Source organism: Anguilla anguilla, chromosome 6 (genome assembly GCF_013347855.1).
Source record: "Anguilla anguilla isolate fAngAng1 chromosome 6, fAngAng1.pri, whole genome shotgun sequence".
NCBI classification, from domain to species: Eukaryota; Metazoa; Chordata; class Actinopteri; order Anguilliformes; family Anguillidae; genus Anguilla; species Anguilla anguilla.
In genome coordinates, this window is record NC_049206.1 from 54,476,446 (window position 1) to 54,484,939 (window position 8,494).

Here is an 8,494-nt window from a genome sequence, read left to right on the forward strand (position 1 = left end):
TCGACTGCACTCCATGGTTCTGGTTTCAGCGCGGTGTGGGGGACTGACCTGATCGTTGCACATGGAACTGACGTTGCCCAGGGAACTGTTGCCCATGCCAACAGGTGGTCCCATGGGAGGTAGGGAGGCCACGCCCCCGGAGCCTCCAGCCATCGACACCGTGATGCTCATGTTGTTGTACACGCCCTGCTGCCCGAAGGCCTGAGGTGTATTCTGCCCAGACTGGTTGTAGATGCTGTCAATCACACACACAAAGACCAATCACAATTTGTGTGAAACCGCTTGCTTGAGGCAGCCTTCAGCAAGCGTGTCGTCAGCACTGGAATGGTCGCCCCCCTTTCTTTCAACGTGTGGCAAAGATAGTGATTGTGAGAGCACAGCAAAACGGACTCTGCCCCTCTGGAGAGGTCAGTCAGCAAACAAATTCCACAGCCAATGAATTATGAGCAGGAAAGACTGTGAGCCAATGAGAAACACCAAAGATCCGCCACCAAATACAAAAAAAAAAAAAAAAAACCTATTTATTTGTGTCACAGAGTAGTTCATTGCTAGAACCTCAGCTAATATATTGAGGATTGACAGGTATTTACAAATGTACAGGAGCTATTAAAATGTTAGAAAGACGTATTTGATCTGACGCTACACTGCTTGTGGTTCATAGGTTAAATGTGGTTTTCACATTTAAAGTGAACATGAACAGTCTTGTTCTCCACTACTGTAACTCACTCTGGATCTGCCAAGTGATCGTAGTGTAATGACTGCGGTGTGTAATGTAATAACCCAGCAGCAAGATTCTTGGCTCTACAAAAAAAGACGACGAGAAAAAAAAAAAAAAAAGAAACCGCGATCTGGCTGTGATTCTTCCATTTTTGGATTTCGGCGTCACATTTTCAGACAACCAGGCGTTCGGGGATTATGCAATACTCGGTAACACATTTAACACGCTGGCAGTAGGGACGCTAAGTCAAGTACCTCGGTGGACGGAAATGTTTTGAAATTACCCGGCGTGAAAACCGACCGGATTCTTCACGCCTCCTCTCGCACCTGTGCAACGCGTCCAAGCCGATACGACGGAATTCTGAATCCATACGCGAAGGCGCTCCATGCCAAACGCCTATGGGTGGCACTGTAATGGGCAAGGAGCTGGGCTCGTAACCTAATGCTTGCAGGTTCGATTCCTCGCCAGAACACTGCCGTTGTACCCTTGAGCCAAGGTGCTTAACCTGCATTGCTTCAGCATATATCCAGCTGTATAAATGGATGCTTTGTAAACGCTATGTAAAAAGCTGTGTGAGTCGCTCTGGATAAGAGTGTCTGCTAAATGCCTGTAATGTAATGCCTACTGCCACTCTCAAAGGCTCGTTCATCCGTCGTGCGCTGCCGTGGAAACGGTACCTGTTGTTGCCCATGCCGCCTTGCTGCCAGCTCTTCATGTCAGGTGACTGGTAGCCGGGCGGCGGCTGCGTCTGCTGGAGCAGAGGACTCTGGGAGGCGGACATCTGCGGCGAAAGCAGCGGGCTGGTGGGGCTGAGGGATGGGGGAAATGGTGGCTCCCCCTGCTGGCCCATTCCTGAACAGCGAGACACATGCTCAACCTCAGCCCAGCACACTTACGCAGAAATGTAAGAATTACCTAAGCGCTGTATTGCTGACACGAAGAATAGTGACCTAGTTTGTTAAACAGAGATTTCCCTGCAGACTACTGAATTTATGGGCAAAAACGAGAGGCGAGATCTCCACACACTGATCTCCACACACTCCACACCAGGGACTGACCTGAGCCTCCAAACTGCTGGAAAAGACTGGGCTGCACTGGGGAGTTGACCGCGCCCCCAAACTGGCCCTGCATATTTCCCATCATGCCTTGGTTTGCCATGGCGCCCCTGGCGGCCATCTTGGGGTCCAGAGCCCCGCCCATGGGGCTGAAGTGGCTGGGGGAGGTGGGCGGGTTCCCTCCGGCCGGCGTGTAGCTGGGCGGGTAGGCGAACTGCGGCTGCTGCTGCTGCTGCTGCTGCTGTTGCTGCGGCGACTGCGACGGCTGCAGCGGCTGCTGCTGGGGGCCCTTCTGCATGCGGGCGGGCCCCATGGGCCCCGCGGCCATCCCCTGCCTCATCAGCATCACCTTCTGCTGCAGGAGCTGGCGCTGCCGGTGCTGGAAGCTGTAGAGCTCCCGCTGTCTCTGCGCCAGCATCTGCGCGTTCAGGGGAGGCTGGGGGGGGGGGGGGGGGGGGGGAGTCAGACGCGAACGCCAATCAATATCAAGCGCCCACCGCCCACAGCTCTGCGACTGGTCAACTGGCCAGTCAGGGTGCCGGTAATCACAACCTCGGAGAGAAAAGTGGACCACGCCTCGATGAAGGCCATGTAGCTGAGAAGTCTTAAGTTCACCCCTTTGGAACTTTAATCGTTTCTAATGGACGTGCCGGTCGCGTAAAGGCACTTCAAACCACATTCTCCCCCTCCGAGAGGAGCGCGGTAACATTTAGGGAAGCGAGCCCCGTTTTAGAATCGATGTTCTTCCTAAAACACAAACTGCGGTTCCCCCCCCCGTCCCTCCCCATCCCACTTCCTTTTCTCGACCTCCGTCACGTCATCGGCGGAAACGCTAAGGCTCGTTAAAACTCTGCGACTGACAGGAGCGCACGCTCGACGCACACACCTGCCTGCCAGCACCCTGTAAACTGCTCATTTAAAATGAACATAAGGAGGGGGGAGAACTATGCATATTCCCTTTCACATAAAACCCAAACTGTCACTTCCAGCCGAAGCGTAAGAAACATGGCGGTGGCGGCGGCGTCCCTGGAGCCCTCCGATCCCCGGCCTCACCTGCGACGGCATCTGCGTCTGCTGCATGCCCTGGGGCATCCCCATGGCAACGTGACCCCCGCCGGGGAACTGGCTCATGGCTGCCAGTCTGTTCTGCTGCAGGATCTGGGGTGGGGTGGGGGGCGTTGGGGGAGGGAGGAGAAACAAACTCACGGGCTGCTCCGGACACTTTTCATAGTGTGTGTGTGACTGTGTACCTGCAGTGTGGGGACACAGTGTGTGTGTGTGTGTGTGTGTGTACAGTGAGAGGCTGTGTAGTGGCAGTGTGGGGACGCAGTGTGTGTGTACTGGTACAGTGAGAGGCTGTGTAGTGGCAGTGTGGGGACGCAGTGTGTGGTACAGTGAGAGGCTGTGTAGCGGCAGTGTGGGGACGCAGTGTGTGTGTACTGGTACAGTGAGAGGCTGTGTAGCGGCAGTGTGGGGACACAGTGTGTGTGTGTGTGTGTGTATTAGTACAGTGAGAGGCTGTGTAGTGGCAGTGTGGGGACACAGAGAGTGTGTGTGTGTGTGTATTAGTACAGTGAGAGGCTGTGTAGCGGCAGTGTGGGGACACAGTGTGTGTGTGTGTGTGTGTATTAGTACAGTGAGAGGCTGTGTAGCGGCAGTGTGGGGACGCAGTGTGTGTGTACTGGTACAGTGAGAGGCTGTGTAGCGGCAGTGTGGGGACGCAGTGTGTGGTACAGTGAGAGGCTGTGTAGCGGCAGTGTGGGGACGCAGTGTGTGGTACAGTGAGAGGCTGTGTAGCGGCAGTGTGGGGACGCAGTGTGTGGTACAGTGAGAGGCTGTGTAGCGGCAGTGTGGGGACGCAGTGCTTTACCTGCTGCTGGCCCTGCAGACGCTGCTGGAGCTGCAGCCTCAGCTGGTTGGGCAGGCCGGGGGGTCTGGCCATGGTCGGGCGCATCGCCATGTTCATGCCCCCGGGAAACGGGGGCCGGGGGGCCCCGAACCCCATGCCCTGCGCCCGGCCCATTTCGGGGGGGAACTGCGGGGAGCCGGGGGGAAACTGGGCGGGGTAGCCGGGCAGCTTGGGGTCCGGCGGCCCGGGGGCCGCCTGCGGGGCCGGAGAGGGAAACCGCTGGGAGACGGGGTCCAGGCAGCCGCCCTGCCGACACAAGAGAAACTCAGCCACCTTTTCCCCCGAACGCACCAAACCCCTGCACCCCACCACCAGCCCCTGCACCCCACCGCCCGCCCCTGCACCCCACCGCCCGCCCCTGCACCCCACCGCCCGCCCCTGCACCCCACCACCAGCCCCTGCACCCCACCCCCCCCACCAGCCCCTACACCCCACCGCCCGCCCCTGCACCCCACCGCCCCCACCAACCCCTGCACCCCACCGCCCGCCCCATGCACCCCACCGCCCGCCCCTGCACCCCACCGCCCGGGGGCCGCCTGCGGGGCCGGAGAGGGAAACCGCTGGGAGACGGGGTCCAGGCAGCCGCCCTGCCGACACAAGAGAAACTCAGCCACCTTTTCCCCCGAACGCTGAAGCCCCTGCACCCTACCGCCCGCCCCTGCACCCCACCGCCCGCCCCTGCACCCCCCCCCCCCCCACCAACCCCAGCACCCCACCGCCCGCCCCTGCACCCCACCGCCCGCCCCTGCACCCCACCGCCCGCCCCTGCACCCCACCCCCCGGGTGCTCCAGACGTTCCGGAACAGTCGGCGGCGGCTCACCTGCACCAGCTTGTCGATGCCCAGCGCCCGGTCCAGCTCGGCCAGCTCGCTCTCGTCCGTGCCGCTCAGGAAGGACACCAGCTGCTCCAGCAGGGCCTTCTCGTCGTTCCGCCCCTCCGGCGTGGTGGGCGGGCACAGCATCTCATCCAGCGGCGTGCAAGGCCTGAGAGAGAGAGAGAGGGAGAGAGGGGGAGAGAGAGAGACGAGAGAGAGGGGGAGGGAGAGAGAGAGAGGGAGAGGGGGAGACACAGGGGAGAGAGAGAGAGAGATGTAGAGAGAGAGGGAGAGGGGGAGACACAGGGGAGAGAGAGAGAGAGATGTAGAGAGAGAGGGAGACACGAGAGAGAGAGAGAGAGAGAGGGAGAGAGACGAGAGAGAGAGAGAGAGAGAGATGTAGAGAGAGTTGGAGGGAAAGAGAGAGAGAGAGAGAGAGACGAGGGAGAGAGAGAGGGAGAGGGAGAGAGAGAGAGAAATTTTAAACTCCTTTATCTTTCTTTCATATAATCCAGTTCATCACACCGTGTTCACAACAGAAATTATAACGCAGCAGCTGTTTCACTGTGAGGTTAAAAACTAAACCTTCATTTTCCCTGTATCGTCCGCCACGCGAAAAACTCCCCCCCCAAGCCCAAGTTTCACTCAAACAGGGCATGTCGTTCACAAATTAGTGATAAAGAGAGAGATGGAGAGAGCAAGATGAGCTGTGATTGGGCGTGCCGGTGGGCGGGGCTGTACTCACTCCTGGGGCGAGGGGTGGGGGGCCGGGGTCGCGCTGCCCAGGGTCCCGTCGAAAGGCAGCGCCTCAGGCTGGAACTGCTGAGGCCCCGCCATCTCCATCTTGGACAGCCCTGCGGAAAAACATCACACCGCCATTACCGCCACTGCCCGGTCACATGACACCTGGCGCCGCGTGGGGGGGGGGGGGGGGGGAGAGCGAGGGGGGCGGGGCCGGGTACCTGCGCCGGCGCTGAAGGCGTTCCCGTGCCCCGCCTCGGGGGGGTAGGGGCTGCCGTCCTTCGGGGGCTGGAAGGGGTCTCCCTGGCCCTGGCTGGGGGTGGAGGGGCTGCGGAACTCGAAGGGCGACTGGCTCTGGAGGCCGGCGCCGTCGGCGAAGGCTGGGGGGGTAGGAGGAGGAGGAGGAGGAGGAGGAGGAGGAGCCGGACGGTCAGGGAGGACCGACGCAGGCGTGCACGCAGAGAAGCCCCGCCCCTGACCCCGCCCCTGGCCACGCCCCCTCGCCCCCTCACCCCGGCCCGCCGCGCTGGACAGCTCCTGCTTGACGCTCACGCCCCGGGGAATGTGGGCCTCCGCAGGCTGCGACGCGCCCTGGTCCTCCGGCGCCTGGGGCCCCGCCCCCCCCCTCAGGGCCGGCAGCAGCTGGGTCAGCGTGTCCAGATCAGCGCTGGGGAACGGCTGTGTACACACACACACACACACAGACGAGCACACACACACGCACATGACAAAGGTCAGGGTCACAGCACCACCTTTCCAAAGGCAGTGGGTAATGGGACAGTACAAGAGGATGTAGTGGCAGAGGGACAAGTTAAAAGGCGAATGATAAAATAAGATACCCTCCGGCCTCTAAGCAGGGGTTCCTAAACTTTCAGGGCACAATCAATGAGCGATTACACTTTCTCTCACCCAACCGGAATCCAGGCCAAAATCTTTTTTTTTATCAAAAGTCAACAAAGCCGCAGGTCCTCTGGCCAGCACAGTGTTCCGTTTGATTTAATGACTAACTGCGGGTGGAGCGTAGGGGGGTCAGCTTGAATTCTTAATAAATTCATGCGACCCATCTTGACGCCACCACACACCCCGAACCCCCGCTCCAGGCAATGAAATGCTGTTAGCGCACATGCTGCACACAGGCATGCATGAATCAGCAGGATACACAGCGCGCGCCCTACAGGTTCAGGCAGGGGGCGGTAGAGAGGCGGTAGAGAGGCAGTAGTACCGCGTTAATGGGTTAGAGAACATGATATCCAGTGTGCGCGCTGCAGGTTCAGACAGGGGGCGGTAGAGAGGCAGCAGTACCGTGTTATTGGGTTAGGGAACATGATACACAGCACATGCACTGCAGGTTCAGGCAGGGGGCGGTAGAGAGGCGGCAGTACAGGGTTACTGGGTTTGGGAGCGTGATACACAGCGCATGCACTGCGGGTTCAGGCAGGGGGCGGTAGAGAGGCGGCAGTACAGGGTTACTGGGTTTGGGAGCGTGATACACAGCGCATGCACTGCGGGTTCAGGCAGGGGGCGGTAGAGAGGCGGCAGTACCGTGTTGCCGGGCCGCTCGCCGGCTTGGGGGGAGCCGACGGCCGTGCAGGGGGTCTCCGTGCTGGACTTCCTCTCCGTCTTCACGCGGATGGTCTGCAGGCTGAGGGTGGCTGGGGGCGGGAGGTTCTCCAGGTCCTTCTCGTCCGTGTCCAGGAGGAAGCGCAGCAGCTGGTGGTCCTGGTGCTGGTCGGAGGCGTCCTTGGCCCCCGTCCCGCCGCCGGGGCTGCTGGCGAGCTCCTTCTTCAGCTGGGGCTCCTTCTTCACCCCCTCGGCGGGCTCCGAGGGGCTGCTGTCCTGCAGGAGGCGGTGCAGGATCTTGTGCCGCTCCGTCAGGGAGCTGTGGGAGGCGGGGCACTGGCCGGGGAGCGAGGGCGGGGCCTCCGGCTCGGGGCCCCGCCCCCCGGCGCAGGCGTCCAGGAGCTGGTTGAGTTTGGGGTTGCCCAGCTGCGGCGGGGCCTTGCCGGGGTCCTCCCTGGATTCGGGGGCCGGCGGGACGGGGTGGTCGGGGAGCTTGGCCGCCGGGGCGGGGGCCGTGGGTCTCTGCGGGAGGGGGGAGGGCAGGGACAGCCCCAGGCCGCCCCCCTCGCCCCCGGACGCCTGGCGGCTCAGTCCGCCGCCGCCGCTGCTGCTGCTGCCGCTGGGCGTGCCCGCGGGGGAGTGCAGGCTCGGCGTGGAGGGCGAGAAGGGGTTCCCGGGGACCCGCGGGCTCCCGCCCAGCCCGGGGCTGCCGCGCGGCGGCCGCGGCGACACGAACGAGGTAGGGGTGGCCCCCAGGGGGCTGCCCAGGGGGGACGGGCTGCTGACCTGCTGCGGCGGGCACATGCGGCTGGGCGTCAGGTAGCCCGCGGCCGAGCCGGGGCCGCCGTTGTTGAGATGCAGGCCGAGGCCTGGGGCTTGGCTGAGCTCGCTGCCCGGCTGGACGGCGGGGGAGCGGGAGGGCTGGGCGGGAGACGGGCTCCCGTGGGTGGGTGGAAGGCTGGGGGTAGTGTTTTCCTGAGAGCTAGCAGTGTTGTGTTCCCTGCGGAAGGACACACGGGAAGGGAAAGGCGCTATGAACAGAGCCGCTAAACGCAAAGAGGGAAGCAAAGCTACAGAAAACGTACAGGTCAGCTGCCGCACTTCGTTGGGAGTGGAGAGGTGCGGTGATTACCCAAAGGCAGAGCTGCATAGCCCTGTTCCTGGAGATCTACCATCCTGTAAGGTTTTCAGTACAGCCCTAACAAAGCGCACCTCATCCAACAGCTAGAGAACTCACTGAGCTGCTAATTAGTAGAACCAGGCGTGCCAAATTAGGGTTGAAATGACAGGCTGGTAGATCTCCAGGAGCAGGGCTGGGCAGCCCTGGTATAGCCTCACACTGATCGCATGCTGGATACTGGCAGTTAACCAGGGTGCAATATGCTGTGGTCCAGCAGTAATCTGCTGCTGCTTGTGTTTATGTGCATGTGACGTGGAGCCATGGGTTGAGCGTTGCCGTGGGTACGGGGGCGGTACCTGTCGATAGTGTGGATGCCCATGATGAAGGGCTGCACGTCGGGGTTGGGGGGGCAGCAGAATTTGCAGCGGGTCTGGGCACTGAGGGGCGTCCCATCGCTGAGGGTGAAGCGGTACACTGGGCTGATGGCCGTGCCGTGGGCCATCACTGCACACACACACACACACACACACAGACACACACACACACACACGCACGCACACACATGCACACACACAC

General features: G+C 61.2%; 1 protein-coding gene across 3 annotated transcripts in view; it reads right to left on the reverse strand.

Moving 5' to 3' along the window:
* The window catches only part of ncoa1 (nuclear receptor coactivator 1), a 53,249-nt gene that overhangs the window by 6,104 nt on the left and 38,651 nt on the right, over positions 1-8,494 (reverse strand). For 2 of the 3 annotated variants that reach the window (XM_035421973.1, XM_035421975.1), the window contains 11 exons: positions 8,275-8,422; positions 6,781-7,798; positions 5,751-5,916; positions 5,460-5,618; positions 5,243-5,351; positions 4,504-4,666; positions 3,644-3,928; positions 2,827-2,931; positions 1,777-2,209; positions 1,396-1,570; positions 49-235 (listed from right to left, as the gene is read on the reverse strand). In XM_035421973.1, coding sequence (XP_035277864.1) covers positions 49-235; positions 1,396-1,570; positions 1,777-2,209; positions 2,827-2,931; positions 3,644-3,928; positions 4,504-4,666; positions 5,243-5,351; positions 5,460-5,618; positions 5,751-5,916; positions 6,781-7,798; positions 8,275-8,422 — 2,948 coding nt within the window. Of the gene's footprint in view, positions 1-48; positions 236-1,395; positions 1,571-1,776; positions 2,210-2,826; positions 2,932-3,643; positions 3,929-4,218; positions 4,270-4,503; positions 4,667-5,242; positions 5,352-5,459; positions 5,619-5,750; positions 5,917-6,780; positions 7,799-8,274; positions 8,423-8,494 lie in introns of all 3 variants that reach the window. The other variant, XM_035421974.1, reaches the window with a different exon arrangement.